This window comes from Astatotilapia calliptera, chromosome 2 (assembly GCF_900246225.1).
Source record: "Astatotilapia calliptera chromosome 2, fAstCal1.2, whole genome shotgun sequence".
NCBI lineage: Eukaryota > Metazoa > Chordata > Actinopteri > Cichliformes > Cichlidae > Astatotilapia > Astatotilapia calliptera.
Window position 1 is genome coordinate 31,140,376 of NC_039303.1, and position 18,711 is coordinate 31,159,086.

The 18,711-nt window shown below is 39.8% G+C and overlaps 1 protein-coding gene across 1 annotated transcript; it reads left to right on the forward strand.

Moving 5' to 3' along the window:
* Nucleotides 1–2,136: 2,136 nt before the first annotated feature.
* On the forward strand, nucleotides 2,137–17,307 carry LOC113006630 (E3 ubiquitin-protein ligase RNF38-like). The gene is made up of 12 exons (XM_026142706.1): nucleotides 2,137–3,653; nucleotides 8,134–8,186; nucleotides 8,370–8,551; nucleotides 9,197–9,638; nucleotides 10,348–10,488; nucleotides 12,286–12,474; nucleotides 13,092–13,253; nucleotides 13,371–13,471; nucleotides 14,435–14,513; nucleotides 14,615–14,736; nucleotides 15,174–15,273; nucleotides 16,514–17,307. Exons 1-12 carry the CDS (start codon nucleotides 3,368–3,370, stop codon nucleotides 16,574–16,576), a joined length of 1,920 nt encoding a protein of 639 aa, XP_025998491.1. The 5' UTR covers nucleotides 2,137–3,367; the 3' UTR covers nucleotides 16,577–17,307.
* The last annotated feature ends 1,404 nt before the right edge of the window (nucleotides 17,308–18,711 follow it).

An 18,711-nucleotide genomic window follows, 5' to 3' on the forward strand; every position in this document is an offset into this window, starting at 1 on the left:
AGAAGGTCCACTGCCGGTTCAGATAGAGGGGGAGGAGGTGGAGGTGGTCAACAAGTACAAGTACCTCGGGCTGTGGGTGGACAATAAACTGGACTGGTCATGCAACACAGAGCACCTGTATAAAAAAGCCCAAAGCCGACTGTACTTCCTCAGGAGGCTGAGGTCTTTTAACATCTGCAGGAAGCTCCTGAGGATGTTTTACCAGTCGGTGGTTGCTGGAGTACTTTTCTATGCTGTGGTGTGCTGGGGGAGCAGCACAGCAAAGAGGGACTCATCCAGGCTGGAGAAACTGATCAGGAAGGCTAGCTCTGTGGTCGGCATGAAGCTGGACACTCTGGTGACAGTGGCAGAGAAAAGGACATTAAAGAAACTGCTGGACATTATGAACAATGCTGGGCATCCTCTGCACACGGCCATAAACAATCAGAAGAGTCTGTTCAGTGACAGGTTGCTTCTCCCCAAGACAAGAACTAACAGACTTAAAAACTCCTTTGTCCCACACGCCATCAGACTGTTTAACTCCTCTCTGGAGGGGAGAGGGAGGGGAAACAGGAGGACAAAGGAGGGGGCAACAACTAAGCTGTAGTGCCTCTTCACCTCACTGTACAATACCTTGTGCAATACTTTTTGTAAATAGTCAACAGTGCAATAGACTCAATACTTGAAATGTGCAATTCACTTGTATTTTTATTTATTTTTTATTCCTATTTATTCTATTTATCCCCTTTGTATATTTTATTTATATTTGTCTCTGTATTTATATGTGTGTGTGTGTATATATATATATATATATATATATATATATATATATATAACAATTCTGTAACTGTAACTTCGGTCGTTGCTGTGCTTTTTTGGGAAGTCGAATTTCCCAGAGGAACCCACCCGAGGGATTAATAAAGTTCTATCTTATCTTATCTTATCTTATCTTATCTTACATGTATACTGTAAAGGAGAAACTGGAAGTCTTGAATCACTCATTTCGTTTTGTTTTCCTTCTAAAGTGCCAGACTTTTCTGTAATTGTTTTAAAGTAGCCTTGAGCAAAAGTCTTTCAAAGTTTTTCTTTGGACATTGGAATATTGTTTTTTACATTGAATCATTTAAGCACAAAAAGGCACCTAAATCTAGGGCTGAACCGGTGTTGTATCTACAAATAACAGAGGCCCTAGCAAGAAACCAATTTAAAATGGAATTGTAACGTATTTTTCTTACTACCAGACTGTCACAAAGGCACATCATTTGTTCCTTTTTTAAAAAAAAAGCCAAATCTATGAAAAATGCCAAAGATAACAGTTTGACAAGCATAAAATACTATTTCTGCACTAACAAGGTAATTCCCAAAAAGCTATTAGCCTAAGACTTGGCATGTCTCAGTATGGTGTGCAGTGAGTCCTTCAATATTTTGAGGAAACAGGCCTGAATGATTGATAATTCCAAACACACTGCCGATGCAGTTAAAGCAGTTAAGCTATCTTTGATTGACCTCCCCAAAGCCTGAATCTCAATACTATTGAAACGGTGTGGGATCGTCTTGACAGAAAACAGAACAAAAGGCAGCCAATATCCAAATAAGATCTTTGTCTTTCAAGAAGCCTGGAAGACTCTCCCTGAGGACTTACAGAAATTGCAGGAAAGCTTGCCTAAGATAATTCAGGCTGTGTTGAAGAATATAGGTGGCCATAACATATATTGACTTTCAATCTCATGACCATTGTACAAACTCTGTTTTCCTGATATACTGTATTTCCCTGTATGTTTGCTGCCCCTATTTCTCATTTCTTAGAAAAATATAAAGAATAATGACTCAAGACTTTTGGACAGTACTGTATAATTTGTGATCACAGCACAAGAATAAATATTTTCTGCGTGGAAACCGAATAAACGGACTTAGGTTTACGCAGTGCATTGGTGAGTATCCGTGTATGTGGAGCACATCCAGCTGAAAAAGCCCCGGGATGCCAGCGGCTCTCAAAGCCTTGTCTCATAGTATTTCTGCTTTGAAGCTGCTGAATAATTAATGAGCGGAGCTGACGCCTGCGGTTGGCCAGACAAAAATAGTCAATTCCGAAAACAAGCCAGTAGTTAAAGTCGACCTTGGCGCATGCTAATAAGACATATTTTGCTCTCGTCACTTTTCACTTTTCCTTTCTAGCGACTTTGTATAATTTTATATGAAAAGTAGAAAGCAATTTAGCAAAATGTCGTTCTGCTATCGATTGATGATGACTTGACAGCGATGCGAACCTCCCATTGATTGATCTCCACTACACTCCCCGCTGACCAGAGAAAACACTCGATAGCGAATGCGAGAGGGGATTTAAATTAGACATATACTGTCCACCTCAGTTCACGGACGAGGTAGCTGTTCGCTTTTTCATGTAGATAGGATATTCGCTATTTAGCTTTGCTCACCGACCAGCCTGACATTGACACGGAACGACGCTCGCTAGCTCGTAATGTCGGCACTGTTGGACTTGTTTTCCCCTTTAGACCCCGCTTCCTGTTAGCCTTGGGCTAGCTGGAAAATCGAATTTATGCTAATGAACGAGTAGGTATAGTTAGCAAACGCAGAGGGGTGTAACTTTTCTGTTTACTGTAGGCAAGCCGCTGTGGTTTACTTCTAATTTATTGAAAAACTTATGCTAATAACTTTATTTTGCAAGCAACTACCGGGCGGCCGTTTTTTGTGTTTTGTTTTTAGTTCGCTAACGCTTTACAGCTAGCCATCTTGCTTATGTTTTGTGTTGTCGGATCGAAGTGTTTTATTTAGCTGGCTTTTTGGTGGCACAGAGCTGGCTATTATTTTCAGTTGTTCCTCAGCATAAGTCTCGGCAATGGTTTCACTGATATAAGACTTAATTCTGTGCGACCAGTGCTTATAAAATACTTTTATTTAATGTGGGGAAAGCCTGACTGTTGACTGTGAAAACACAAAAGAGACGCAGAAAATGATTAAACCGTTCTAGTAATGAGGACAGCACTGACGATAACGGAGAGTTAAAACATAATTTTGTTGTACTGTATGCAGCTGTATTAATTTTGAATCCTTATGGTTTAAGAAAATAATAAGCGGTTTTTCGTTAAGTTGAGCGGCACCGATAGCAAAAAGGAGAAAGTGGATGGAGTCGATGCAGATGGTGCTTGTGCGACATACGAGGGCTGTGCTTCCCTGAACCTGCTGCCTTCAGGTGTCTCATCTCATTAAAACAATAGCTTTAAATGCCTCAGAAAACACTCGCAGTAGCAGGTGATCGTCAGAGGTAACTGGGCGGGTAGAGAGAGAGAGACGGAAAAGCGGTCTAAAGAGCGAGGCACCTGCCCGTACGTCACATTACATCCACCACCGCCGTCGTCCTTTTCTAGCCATGGACCCCCCGAGGACTCGTTCGCGGTCTCGGTCTGGCTTCTTTCATTTCGCCATGAACGGCAGCGTTGGAAGCAACGGCGGCGCTAACGCGATCGGTAACGGGGGCTTGATGAGCGCCAGCGGCGGAGGGGTGAACTACCCGCAGCAGAGCAACTCTAGCTGGGCGCCGCACCACGGAGGTCGTAGCTACCCCGAGAACCAGCAGCAGCACACCCAGGGGAGCTACCTGTCCGCAGGGGCGCAGCGCCACTCTTCACACGGAGCTCACAGGCATCCCGGAGCCGGTAAGCAGGGTTAAGTAGTCGGGGCCTGCAGCCCGGCTAGATACATTGCATCTACATTACATACTAACACAGGATGGATCCCTCCTCTGAGGGATGCAGCCTCATCACTAGCAGCTTAAAAGGCTTGGTGCTTTCACTGCCAGCTGTTGCTTGAAAGGCCAGCTATGGGTCGCTGCTCGGTAGGCAGCAGTCTCTTTTCTTTAGAGGTTTGGTCAGCGTTTACTCATGTAAATAGGGAAAACCAAGTTCACAAACTTTGTCTTGTATGTCATTGGAAAATGGACTGGTTCTTATGTAACGCTTTTCTGCTCTCTCTGAGCACTCAAAGCACTGTATTCAACATGCCCCATTCACACAAACACTTGTTTCTAGGCTTAAGTGCTTTTTATCTGACATTCAGCTTCTGGTTAGTATCTTGCCCAACTTGCCAAACTATCTTGCCAAACCCCCAACCTTCCGATTAGTAGGTGACCTACTCTACCTCCTGAGCTGACTTTATTTCCAGAATTCAACTTGCCCTGCCCACAGTAGAAACTAAGCACTGCAGATAAATCAAAAATAATATTATTCTATTGGCCTGCAACTTCTCCCTGTATAAACTTATTTGTAGCTTAACTGGAAGACTATGACTTTTATATGTCTTAGTTTTATCATCCAAGTAACGGTTAATGATTGATGTTTGAATAACCATATTTGACTTTTTTCACATTTGGGGAAAAGTATATTTAAAATTGGCAGGGAGCATGTTGTTGTTGTTGTTGTTGTTTTTTTGAAAAATACAAAGGTTAAACTTGTAGAATTGCTTTTATTAATCTTTACAGAAATACAAAAAAAATGTAAAATGCATGTTAAGGATCAAGGAAACGGGTTATCTCTTATTGCAGTGTGTCTTGGAGTGTGCATTGTTCACACATCTCTAGAAATAGAGTGCAAATAGGTCACAAACTTTTCCTTGTATGTCATTGTCTGGCTTTATTCTCAGAATGCAAATGATCTTGGCTATTAGTAGACATTTCACACTGCAGATTTTTCCTAAGGCTAATCCAAGCACAGTTGTGCTTAAGGCCTCCAGATCACATCGTGTTACTCGTATGAATGCAGTTAAACAGTATAAGGAAAGTAACACCAAAAACATTCAGATTACTGTTATCTAGATAGAGATATTTAGCGATAAAGTTGAATTGCTTTTGACATTGAATAAAACAAATCTTTAAGTTCTTCAGACTGTAATCGTGTTCGCTATAGAGCAGCAGTGCAATTTCATTTATCAGATCAGAGACAAATGCATGAGCCCACTGGTTAAGACATCCCACATGCTCTTATTCAGTTTCTGCAAGACATGTATGAGAGGAGTCTGATTAATAGAGCAGTTGGAGCCTTGAAACAAGGCTTGTCCTTTTCTCGATAGTGATTTATTTTTAGTTTCAGTGCTGTGGTGCAGGCTGGCATTATACAGTTTTCCTTGTTTCATCCTTAAGCATTATACTCTTCAACTTGCATTTTACCCTGAGTAAAGCTTGATATTGTCTCAGATTAGTCAAATATGTCTTTCTTTACTGTATTTAGCCATTAACAAGTAAAGATTGATGTTGCTGAGTGCAGTTGTGTGGGCTCATTGTTTGTTTCATCACTTTCTCACATCAAATCTAATTGTACTGTCCGGTTTCCATCAAAGGTTTATTCAGTTAGCGGTGTTTCTTTACCAAACCCAAACTCGTCAACGAGACAACAGAAAAAAATGTAAACAGAAGAGGAAAAAGTGAATGAAACTCTCATAAAAGAAAATAACATTTGAGATTGCACATGAGCCTCTTTTTGTTTATTATCTCACCACTGGCACCACTCTTTAGTGTTCAGCAAGTTTCCAGTGAAAAGTGACTGGAAGCCCTCTGTAAAACTAGACTGGCTTCCCTCAAAGGCAAACAAAAGTGCAGGGAATGAATGAAAGCAGGCTTTTAATGGTGCCATGTCGTAATAGAAGAAACTGTTGCCAAACGGCCAAAATGAGCCACATAGACAGACTCTCACAGAAACACACGCTTCCCAAATTGACAGACCAAAGTAGGGTTTGTGTGAATGACTTCAGCACTATATTTCCCATCTGTGTGAGCTGTCTTCTTATTCCTCTTAGCAGCTGCACATGCCTCATCCTTTGTGGCAGGGGTTTGTGTGTAAAATGTTCTCTGTGTGTAAGCAAAGCAACACTGTGTATATTTAAGGGCATCACAGATTTTTTTTGTTTGCCAGGTCTTGTTTGTACATGTCACTGTATTACGCCTCTTGGCATCACTTTATGCAGAATGTGACAGGGTTGGATTTGGGGTTGTTAAAAATGTATCTAACTGCCTTACCTCTGTTATTTTCTCCTCCTATTTTTTTCTCTTCCATTTTCAAGCAATGTCATCACTTGGTATAGCTGTAATAGCTGGCTGACATTGTAGTTACATATTTACACATCTTCATCTGCAGATTCTATTTGTAAATCGAGTGGTTCTCTGATTACATCCTGTCTCTCCCACATGATACTTGAAGTTTTTGAACTTCAGCTAAAGAGCATGAACAAATTGCTTCTTGATGACAGCTGATGCTCTGAGTTCACTACCCTGCTCGACTCAATTGTCTGTTGTAAAAGAAATGGTGTCAGTCTCCCATCAGCAGCCATGCTCAAAGGGAAGCAAGGTCGCATCTACACACCAACAGAACCTGTCTAGTCAGACTCACCATCCCCTCTCCTAGCTTCCCGGGATGAATCAGCATATACCGGCCTAATTCTGCATAAACTGCATGGCCATCTGAGGCCCAGAACCCTATGAGGTCTAAAGAAAAAGGGATGGTTCAGAATCAGAATCAGAATCAGAAACTTTATTGTCATTGTCATGAGAACAACGAAATTAAGAATGGTCCCCGATCATTGCATCATCCCTAGCAATATCAAATGGTTTGATGAATAAACATGTAAGCCAATGTACTGGCCCAAATGTTGGCTAGACACTCAATCACCCGTCCCTCTGTTCTCCGCAGCCACTAGCGGGGCATCTTTGAGCTGTCACTATCGGCAGACTTCACATGGCTCTGGAGTGGCGTCGCAAAGACAAGAAAGGGGTAGGGGGCTGCCTTCAGATCTGTTGTTTCTGAGGAGGCAGAAAGGGCTGTCTGGATGAGAGAGGTTTACAGAGGAAGAAACAGAAAAGCATGAGGGGAGGAGTCCCCCCCCCCCTCCTCTTTTTGGTGATTAAAGGTTTTTTGGGGAACTGCTTAGAGGAAACTCTTGTCAGCCAAGTTCAAGGACATCCTTCTTAAGCTGCTGAAAGGTCTGCATGCACATGTTGCTTCCAGACTGCACATGTGGACTGTTAGATAAACAGATAGGAGAGCACTGTGTTTTTCTGAGATTACGTTTATAGCATTAGTGGTTTATTCAGCAATGTTATTTTTAGTTTTAGGTTTTTTGGGCGGGGGGCACATACTAATTTCAATCCCTTTTAGTGATGTTCTGTTGATCTTATAAAATAGATTCTTTATCAGAAACAAAGCTGTCATTGCAAACCTGATAGTGCTTGACTAACCTGCTTAGAAAATCTTTAGCACACTAAAAGTGGGTCAACATGACATTTGAAGCCAAGATTCTTGCTAATACTTTGTACGTGAAGGGGATAGTCAGCAGGTATAGGGTCACTCCTGTTTATGGGCTAATGCTAGGGGGTTCAGTTGTTAAATGTATTGTGAAATGCAAAAAAAAAAAGTAGTAATGAGCATGTCCATCATAATTTGCCAAAAGATCTCTTTAGATTGCAGGATAAATGCATATCTTCACATTTGAGAAGCTGAATTCAGGAAATGTTTGGAACTATTGCATGATAGGAATAGCACCTATTATCGCTTTTTATGTTAGTTATTTTCCTTATCTTCATTATCAATAATTTTCCTTCTTTATGCTACAAAAGTGGGTAAAGTAGTTATTTGCATTTGAAGTAGGTCACATTTTAAAAATCAAAAAGTTGCTCTGGCGTGTTATACATACGTGTGTGTGTGTGTGTGCGCGTGTGTGCGTGCTTGCGGGCTTTTCATGTAAGATCAGAGGGAGTGACTTGGCTGTGACAGCTAGCGAGGAGACGTCCAGGGTGACATCTTCCAGAGATGACTCGCTTTCTTGTCTGCTCATTTAAAGCAGAGAATTTAAGTTTGTTTAGAAGACAAACCCTATGGGAGGGCAAAGCACTTTTCTGGTTGTGTAACAAAATGTCACATTTTTGTTTTCTACGTTGGACTTTGTGGTGTGAAGTCTGTAGAAATGTTTAGGCAAGAAAAGGAAAATAAAATGCCAGAGGCAGCCAGTTACCTGTGTATGTTTGTGTGTTGCGGGTGGTGTATTTTTGTCTGCTTGGCTTGCAAATGTCCATGTGTCTTGTGATGTTTTCCTCAGTCCTGTCTTATCTGATTATGATTTTTTTTTTTTTTTTAAAATCTGTGCGGCCGGCAGGAGGAGTGCTACATTTTCATTCAGATAACGTGTGCAGCGAGGATCGGGACAAAGTAAGTATGAAACATGACCACCGCCTGTTTTCCTTGCTCTTTTTCTGGTTTAAATAGAATTTGTATTTCATTGTGCTCTCTTTCTTATTCATCCTCTCCCTTATTGTTCTCACTTTTTTTTTTTTTTTTTCCCCTCTAACCGAACATTTGTGGTTTCCTCTCCTCCCTCACCTCTGTGTCCAGATGGAAGACAGCCCAAGCCCAAAAAGGCAGCGTCTTTCCCAGCAGTCCATGTTAGATTTAAACTCCGCCCCACCCTCAACTCCTTCCTCTCCCATTCGCCCCTGGGAGCTGCCGCCGAGTCGCAGACCACACCCTCACTACATGCCAGAGCGATGCCACACCCCCCTTCGAAACCGTCGCAGGTTTGTGTCTGACACAAATGCATACAAACAGACTTCATTAATAAATTTAATTTTTCAGCCTGTAAATGTAATGACTTATGACAGATTGGAGATCTTGCAATAGTATCTTTGAATTTGTCTGTATTAATATTTATTATGCTCAGTTTTATTAGTTGGCAGCTGGCAACTTATATTTTGTGGCATATTAGTGTCTGTGTTCTATGTGACTGGAATAAATTTTAGTATTGTCTTCTCATATTTTCTAGTATAATTAAATTAATCAGATGTGTTAAATCAGGAAGGTCTATTGAGGTTACAAAAACAAAATACTTGAATGTATTAAGGTATCAGATACACAGCAATTTGCTCTGATGCATTGCAATCTGCATGCATTTGTGAATTTTCACTTGTTATAGTGTATTTGGCTGTTTGTCTGAATGTTAGAATTGATTTGAATATCTGAATGAAAAATTCCATTTCAGAAAGCTTAATAACTTGAATACTAATCTGCCTGTTGAGTGGTTTTGACTCTTGTTTGGTTAAATGATTAGGAATTAAAGTTTTAGTCATGTTGCCATAGGTGGCTTATCAGGTCTTTCATGATGCAAATGTCAACATAACTCCTTCTGCCTCTTCTTTAGTTTTTCCTTCTTTCTTCCACCTCAGCCCTCCAATGAGACGTCAGCGTGGCCGGAGAGACCGTCTGACCCGACACCACCACCACCACTCCCACAACAACAACAACCATCACCACTACAACAGCAACAACAATCACCACCATCACCCCAATGCCCACCATCATCATCATCACCACCACCACCTGCACTCCCATAACGGCCCTTCACCTGGCCATCAGGATGAAAACTACCGCCATCCGGCTCCTCCACAGGGCTACCCACCCTATAACCAGCAGCTTCCCCGAGGGCCTGGGGCAGGGCCCGGGCCTGAAGAACGCCCTGGGTACCATCCTCCAAATCCCTCCCCGAGGCCTCTTCACCAGTCTCCAAACCTTTCTCCCAGGCTTCTGCACCCTGCAGCTCATCCACAGCACCCACACGCCCACCCTTCCCAGCAACAAAGCAGTGTGGTGTTGGATCTTCATGAGCAGGTGGGTTCAAAGCAGATGATGTAACCTGTTTTAGGAAAGAAAAATAATTGAATTCCTGTTAACTGAATCATTTTCTGTGCTTTTGTCTCCTTTTGTTTTTTAACTCTGCTTAAGATTGAGAGATGGGTGCAAATAACACTCTAAGATGCAAACAAGTCAATGTGAAAATGAAAGCCTATCACTCGTGGGTGTAAAAACTTATTTATGGCTGTAGATGGAGACTAATTAGTAATATAATTTTGTTTTGATCATACAGGTAAAAGGTTAATGCAGGGTTGTCTGTTAATATATCTGGCTTGTTTGTGTTTTATTCATCTCTACATGCATGAATACATAATCTTTACATAAATCAATACATATATTTTAATGCACATATCCAGCAGTCTTAAAGTAAGCATTTTGAACTTGTCTCTAGAAAAGAAAACATAATGAACAATGGATTTAATGATAACACAAAAAAGAAAAAAATGGAATAACGAGTTTTCAGCTGCAGGGAAATGCAGACCTCAGGGTTATCATCTGCTTGATTTGTGCTCCACAACAAGTATAAATCTGTGGTGTTAGCAGTGATCCATGAAGTTTTAAAATTTGTTATTTACAACTCGGACAATGTGGATTAAGTCTGCTAACTCCAGCTATCCAGCTTTTAATTAAAATTTACAGCCATAAAGTGGCAGACCTTTTTTTTTCTGCTGATCTCCATATTTAGGGTTCGGCTCCAGTCTCGTATCCTGTGACACCACCGGGAGCGCCACCTGGCCTGCCACCTCGCTCTGCCCCACAGCAGATCCCAGCATGCTCTGTGGTCTTCAGTGGTCAACACTATCCTGTGTGCAGCGTCCCTCCTCCCGTGAGTGTTTTTGCTTTTTTGCACGTTTTTTGGTGATTTTCTGTTTTTTGTTGTTGTTGTTTTTTGTTTTTTTTAACCTTATGGTGAAATGGGGAGAATAGTGACAGTTTCTTAAGGGAGAAACTGCTAAACTGAATATCTGAGCTGAATATAATTTCATCCGAGACTCAAGGTAGAAAATAATACTAATTTAAAAAAAAGTTTGGCTACAAGAAAAAGAAAAGATAAAAAAGATTATATTAAATGAAGAATATGTTTGTTAAAAGGATAAAGTCTAGAGAAAAGATGGCCTTTCTCTTTAGTATTTTGTTTTCTTTACATGCAAGTTATTTTTATGGCAATTCTGAGAATTTTGTGGCTGATGTTCTGGGAAAACTGCAAATAATTACCTGAAGGAGGTAATAAAAAATAAATAAATAAATAGTACCGTATTTTTCGGACCATAAGGCGCACCGGATTATAAGGTGCATTAGGCAAAACAAAACGGTCAGATAACTCAAACTTTACTCAACTCATTCTTCTTGCTTCCTCTTTTCCGTACCATTGATTCATTAATGTTGAATTCTCTCGCTGCTGCTCTATTCCCATGTTGTTGTATATTAATGACTAACCTCGTATTGTGGATGGATTTTCTCAGTTGTTCTCCTGCCTGAAGTTTGGTCCCTTTACAGCATCCTGCCATGCTATTGCATTTGTCTCCAACCATCCGGAACCCTCATGTTTATTGAGTCACTGCTGTTTAGTTTCATGTTTTTATTTATATTGGAAGTGAAAGCAGAGCTGTACATTTTAATTATTTCAGAAATCTCTCAGTCAGAACATGGTATATCATGTTTAGGCGGAAACTAGCGAGCTCGCTCCTAACTCCATTAAATTTAATACATTCTGTTTTCATGGATGCCTGGATATTAAACTTCATTGTTAACGCTGACCGTTTTATTAAAGATGAAAGAATTTAGACAGTTTTTAACTCTTACTGATGTCGCAGTGTTCGTTTGACTTTGGGACTCCTGACTACGGTAGTCGTAATGCTCCGACAATCCATCAAGTGGTGTGGCTTCGTAGCTTACCAGAGTCGTACTAAAACATTTTTTGACAGATTTTTGAGCGTTGTGTATCACATAAAATCGGTTCGAGGTCAGTAAGCAGAACCAGAATTCATACATAAGGCGCCCTGTCGATTTTTGAGAAAATTAAAGGACTTTAAGTGCGTCTTATAGTGCGAAAAAAAGGATAGTAGTTTTGATCCCACGCATGGTCAGAGGGGTTTCTGAATTTTTCCGTGAAGTATGAACAAAAGCATACAAAAGTATTATCAATTTATGAATACATTTTATGCATGCATGATTTGAACACAAAAAAATCTATGCTCTTCAGAAGTGTTGTAGTTTGTTCAGATGTGTTTTTTAGAGAGTCTTTCTCTTGGCAACCCATGCTTGTTCTTTCCTTTTCTAATTAACCAACAAACAGCCAAAACTTCTGCTTTTAAAGAGCCGATCATAATTTGTTGATCTTCATTTAATCTAGTGCATTTGATTAGCACCAGCTGGCATCTACGTCACTGCCTAATTTGGAAGTGGCAAAAGTGTACTTACTTTTTCACAGGGCTGTATTTCATTTTTTGTTTTGGAATTAAAGTAGTTATAGGTGTAAATAAGCATTTTATCGACATGAATTCAAATCATGTCTGTTAAATGTTACTTAATCTTCTTCTGTTATTTTTATTTATCTATTTATTTAAGAAATCCTTTTTTGTAACATACTTTAACAAGTGAAACTTTTGTGTGTTTCTGCTAGGTCCTTCAGACTTGTTCTGTACAGCACTTACCGATGCCCTACCCATTCCCATCACTGTTGTCCAGTGATCCGGCCTTCCTGCTCCCTCCACCTCATCTCACCCATACCCCCACACATCTTTCCCACCATCCACCTCATTTGCCTCAGCCTGGACAGTTTGGACCATATCCAGCACAGCAGGCCCGTTCGGTGAGTGGGAAACCTTTTGATAACTTGGTATCAAATACAGCTTTTGTATTAGGTGTTTTAATTTAAGCTAGTAGTTAGTCAGTCGAGATCTTTCTGGGAAGCTTTCAAAGTTCCTCCTGGAATTTCAAAAACTGTAAACTTTATAAAAACGTCTTACGAAGTTCAAGCTAAATGGGTGATGCATATTTTAAACACTAGAGTTGAAGCAGTTTGTGGTACTCTTGAGTTTTGGCAACAAATGAGTATATGTACTGAAACTGTGGTATTGACAGCTCTTTTGTGCACATTTTGTCTTTGCACAGCTTTAATCTAAAACTTTATTTCATTTGCATTGGCTACATGTTAAAGCAGCTGCCAATTAACTGATTAAAAAACGATTTCAGAGATAATTCAATTGTTTTTTTTTTTCTTTCTGAATTCAGTTATTTCTTTTCTTTATCCCTTTTGTAAACACTTGTATTTCAAAGGTTGAAACTTTCTTTCTTAATCCCATTCAGACTCTTTAATTAAATTTATTAAGTTGTTAAGTTGCTTCTTATGCTGTAATAACAGGAAAAATCCTGGGCAATATCACCTATATGTTTTGAATTTTAACATTTTGTCCTTGATCTCCTCAGCCGTTACAGAGGATAGAGAATGATGTTGAGCTGCTTGGTGAGCATCTGTCTTTGGGTGCTGGGCTTCACTATCCTCCTGCCACCCACCCTGCACTCACCCCCCACTCCACACAACTCCACTTCCTGTCCCATGACCCCCTGCCACAGGAATTCTTTGGAGTGGTGAGCATTTACAATAATTTATAAAATATGTTTATTTCATCCCACTGAAGTGTTATATAAAAAAATGTAATGCTGTGCAAATCATCTGACTTGTATTTGTTGTATCTCTCCACCTAGTCCTATCCAAACTTCATTCCTCGCCGTCTCCCAGGGCGACGGTACCGCTCCCAGCAGCTGCCACCTTCGCCTTACCACCCCAGCCTCTTGCCTTACTTCCTGTAAGTAGAACGGGGAATAAATTCACTTAGAATGATTTTTTTAAATTATCTTTAGACAAATATCCAGAGTGTATCAGAAAGAATAATCTGATTTCAAAAGATTATATTGTTTTTGAAGTAATGGACATAGAAGCTTGTGGTAAATTTTAAAATACATGGCTGAATATAAAATTTTGTTCAAAACCTCAGTGCGTCCCCCTCCAGACAGACAGCATATGTCCACATGATAGTCCAAGTCTTCCTATACTTTTGTGACCATGTCTGGAGTCACTGCAGCCACTGCTGTTATGCTACTTACCTACAACCACATAAAACTGATGACTTCCCTCTTTCTTACTGTATGTGTTTCAGTCATTACCGGTGGACAGCTGCAGAATTAAAGGACTTTTAAATCGGCTCATTCTTTTTAATTTACCTGATATTTATTGCTGGAATGTGAATATTTATTAGTGTGTTATTGATAAATATGTTAATTTTGCTGCGTGTTTAAAAGAACCGAAGAACAAATCTTGTCCACACCGACAAAATAAAAGCAAATTAATAAAGTCGAGATATGAGATGCAGCCATTAAGACTTGAGCATGGTCATTGAAAATCCCCTTGAGGCTAAGGAACTAATACAGAGTTTATTTATTTAAACAAAGAATACAATGACTGCAGTGCAGGCTATTGGTTAGATTTTACTGATCCCCTAATGAGTCTTCATCCAAACTGTGTTTAAGGTCAAGATGATATTTGTCATTTTTACAGGTACTTTTCAATTTCCACTCCTGGATTTGACTGTTTGTGAGCCACCTTGACTTAATTTTCATTATTTTGTACTATACAGCCAAGCAGTGACAACAAAACATAACTTTATTGCAATGTGAAGTACAAAAAGTAACTTTGTATTGTGATGATTCAAGAGCTGAATTAACTACTATGTTATTAATGTTTTGGTTTGTGTTAAATCGCTCTTCTGTAGATCAATGCTGCCAGTCCAGCCAGGTCCTGCAATCAGTCTAGAGCTGGATGTCGATGATGGTGAAGTGGAAAATTATGAGGTTTGTTCTTGCCATTCTTTAGCATTTTGGTTTTGCATTTCCTGGTGTGCAGGGTGGGGGAGAGACTCTAATTCTACTGTCGCTGATGTTTTCTCCCACAGGCTCTGCTGAACCTTGCTGAGCGCCTGGGAGAGGCTAAACTCCGGGGACTGACCAAGGGAGACATAGAACAGCTTCCTTCTTATCGATTTAATCCAAATAACCATCAGTCTGAGCAAACACTGTGAGTACTTCCCTTTTAGAAACTATGTACTTGCTAATAATGGACAATTATCCTAATTATTTTTTTATTTTTTTATTTTTTTCAGCTACTCAGGGTTGAGAATCTCATTGTGGACTTTTATCGATAACAGACTGTCTTTGTACATTTTATTTAGCATATTTATAGTTTTGAAAGCTTCTGAGGGCTTAACACACTAATATCACCCATAAACTCTCTCTAATGGGGTTGGATACCATGAGAAATATGTTCACATTCAAAATGTGCATATTTTTTAGTAAAGCGTACATCCAAGTGACCTTTTTCAAAATAATTTCCACAGATACCCTAAGTTACTGGCCTAACTAAATCTGCCTGAATGCACTGTCTGTCATTTAGAAAGTGTCAAAAAGGTCTCTTCTTTTGCTGTAATTTGTGTGTTAATAGCTATCTCATTGCAGGTGTGTGGTATGTATGAGTGATTTTGAGTCGCGTCAACTGCTTAGAGTTTTGCCCTGCAGTCATGAGTTCCACGGAAAGTGCGTCGACAAGTGGCTGAGGGTACGTGTGTCCAGCATGAAGCCCACCAGCTTATGCTGATCTCTGTTACACACACATATTTACAGTTAGCCAAGGCTTATTGCACATTGTTTGGCAACAGATTCACATCACTGTTCACACATGGCATTAACATCAAAATAAGTGCTCACTCCAAGTGTAAATTTGAGTCCTCTCAAGACACTTTAAGGGATGATCTGATAACCTAAACCAGATTTTGAGCTGGTCTCAGCCACATAAGGTCACTTTGTTTTTCAAGTGAGCATGAAATTGTGCCTGAGGCCTCATTATGAAAGACTGCCCTGCTCATTGATGACCTCTGTGCAAGCATAATAGTGCGCTCATTGGCTCTCAAATGAGATACACAGTGCCTTTTAATGTTTGTAAATGATAAAGACAGTTTATGAGTGTGTTAAACACCTTGGGTGATCTGGTTTGCCAGGAATGTATCAAAGAATAAACAGAGTCTAATATTGTTGTGATTTCTTCTTCTAACATTAATTTCTGGCAAACTAGTATTGAAAATTGCATCACTTTGGTCTCTGCAGAGAGAAGTGGCACACATTTTTCTTTTTTTTGCAAATGAAGCAGGAAAGTGAGAGACGCTCACAGGTTGTCACTTGAGACACATGTGGTGATGGATTCTAATGTCAAGTGTAAATTAGAGCTTTCTAAATGTAATAACATCATTCATGACCATGTGTGAACAGGGCAGAAGTCACCCAGCAAAGTGTTACATAACATACCTGGAAAACTTTTTGGAAGTTGCTGAAAGGCACAAACCTAATCAGTCCAAGCACACATGTATTAAGATACACAGACACCTCTTAATTATAGGATTCTAGTGAGAATCTCACTCTTCAAGAGATCTGATAAATAGCAGAAGCAAGTCTCAGTCCAAGTGTGTTGAAATGTTTCTAAATTCATCTCATCTGATTTACTGAAATCTGTGAACTCGCACTAACCCCAGGATACTACAGTCAGAAGGTGCTGAAGATTTCATAAACACATGATTTCCCACTGAAAATGCTAAATGAGGCTCTTGAACACCAAGTTCTTGTTGATCATACTAGTCTTATGATTTAGACACACGCTGCACTCTACAAAGCCTCAGTGTAAATTGGGTTAAAAGGGTTGCATATTGATTAAAAAATAAAATATCTAAGTGTGGGAACATGAAATCAGTATCCTGACTGAATATAAGGACCATCTCTCAAACCTAATTTGCTGTTTTCTCCCTCAGGCCAACAGGACGTGCCCCATTTGTCGAGCGGATGCCTCAGAGGTCCAGAGAGACTCGGAGTGACCACACGAGGGAGCCAGACACTCCTTAATGTCTGTCAGACATGTTCAGCACTGCCTGCTCTCTCTCTCTCTCTCTCACACACACACATACGCGCACACACACACACTCTCACACCACAACCTTATATATTTGTGACCATAATCTTATATGTTTGTGCAGCACTCTCTTCCTGTTTTCTTTTCATTCTTTGCCAAAATGTTGCATCTCCTCGTACATGTAATGTCATTTTCATGGGATGACTTCCTCTCGCACTTTTCTACCATGCAAATGCACAGAAGTCCTCCAGTATCTCCCGCTGTAGTGTGTGTTTGTGTGTGCGCGTGCGGGCGCGTACACATGCATGCACCACACCTGTGCAACTGTTGCTGGGCCCACTTTGTAATGCAGGGCCGTGTGTGTGTGAGAGAGAGAGAGAGAGAGTGTGAGTGGTTTTTTTTTTTTGTTTTTTTTTGTTTTTTTTTTAAACATCTCCTGAAGCATGTCTGAGTTTTCTGTTGAGAAAAGTAAACAACATGTGAGAGCTTTTTGCTCTCATGAGTGACTGACTTTACTTCCTGTTTGTATGCTTATGCACTGTCTGTATGCATACTATGTGTGTATGTATGTTATAGACTTAAACCTTTTCTCTAGTTTGACACTAAGGGTCCATGCTGCCACTATAGTTCTTGGTTGCTTATTTGTTCAGTTTATTATTATTATTATTATTATTATTATTATTATTAATATTAATATTATTATTATTATTGTTATTGTTATTATGGTTATTATTATTCAGCTATTATTAATGGTTATTTTCCTTCCTTGCAGTTACCTCATCATTCCGATTTTGTTCATCTTTCATTAAAAGCTTCACAGCACTACTTTGAAATTAAGCACATATATTTTTCTTTTCCTTTTTTTCTTGGCAAAAATAATTTTGTCTGTGACTTTGCAGTGGCACATGTTAAATATATATATATAAAAAACTTGCTCTCTTTCTCTCTCTCTCTATATATATATAAACTGTATAAATCTATGAATATCTGTATACCAAATAAAAGGCTTGATATGGACTTTTTAAATGTAGTAATTTGTATATTCTTTTTTTTTTCTCCTTTTTATTTATTTTTTAACATTCAGCAGCAAAAATCGTGTTTGGTTTGCTGGATTTCTAAACATGAAACTACAGACCGCTGCTGTGGATGACTCCCTATTTTTCAGAAGGTGTAACAACTTTCAGGTGACCACTGGGTGGTGTAACTGCTCTTCAAGACTGCCATCCCCACTTCCCTTGAGAACTTGTCACAGTTATTGGGGCTGATCCAACACTTCTGATGGCGTTCAAACTGATGATCAAGCGCCTAAAACCCTTTTGCACTCATGTTTAATTAAGTGAGAAGCCTCTTGACCTGGGGCTGATAAGTCCCCCCATACTTTTTTTTTCTTTTTCTTTAAATATATCATCTTCCTACAAATCTTCATTCAGTCCCTCTTTCTTACACTTCTTGTTAGACCTGCATCTTCTGATCTACAACCTCATGTTCTGCCTTTTTCTCTCCTTCCTAGCACTTTTGTCCTTCCTGTAATGACTTTGGTGATTCTCGACCGCTTCCTGCACTACCCTGTTTTTCCTCTCTCCTTCAGTTGTGCTCACCACTTTTTTCCTCTCCACTGTCTTTTTACTTATGCATCTCCACCCACTCCTTTGACTTGCTTCCGCTGCATTGAAGGGGAAATAAGGGGGTTTTGGTCTAAAACTACCCAGTTGCTCCCGTGAAGCGCATAATCTGCCTTGTCTCGTGTTCTCTTTGCCACTCAGCTATTGTTTCCTGCCCATGGTTGTATGAGGCAAGTTCACCAAATTTTAATGGCACATAAAGCCCTCTTAATGTAGGAACATTCAATTTCTTCCAACATTTTAAGTAATTGTGAAGTGAACTGCAAAATGAAAACTACAATATAGAAGTTAAAGTCAAAAACAATTTCCACAACAATACCCACCCTTGATAGTACTCAAAATATTCCTACAGTAGAACTTCAGTTGCCCAAAACCTCGGGTAAAAGTTCTGGTTTGAATGTCCACGTGTTTGCTTGGTTGACTGCTCTCCGCTCACTCATGAGTGGCTGCCTTTTCTGTCCTGAGGATGTGCCCGGGT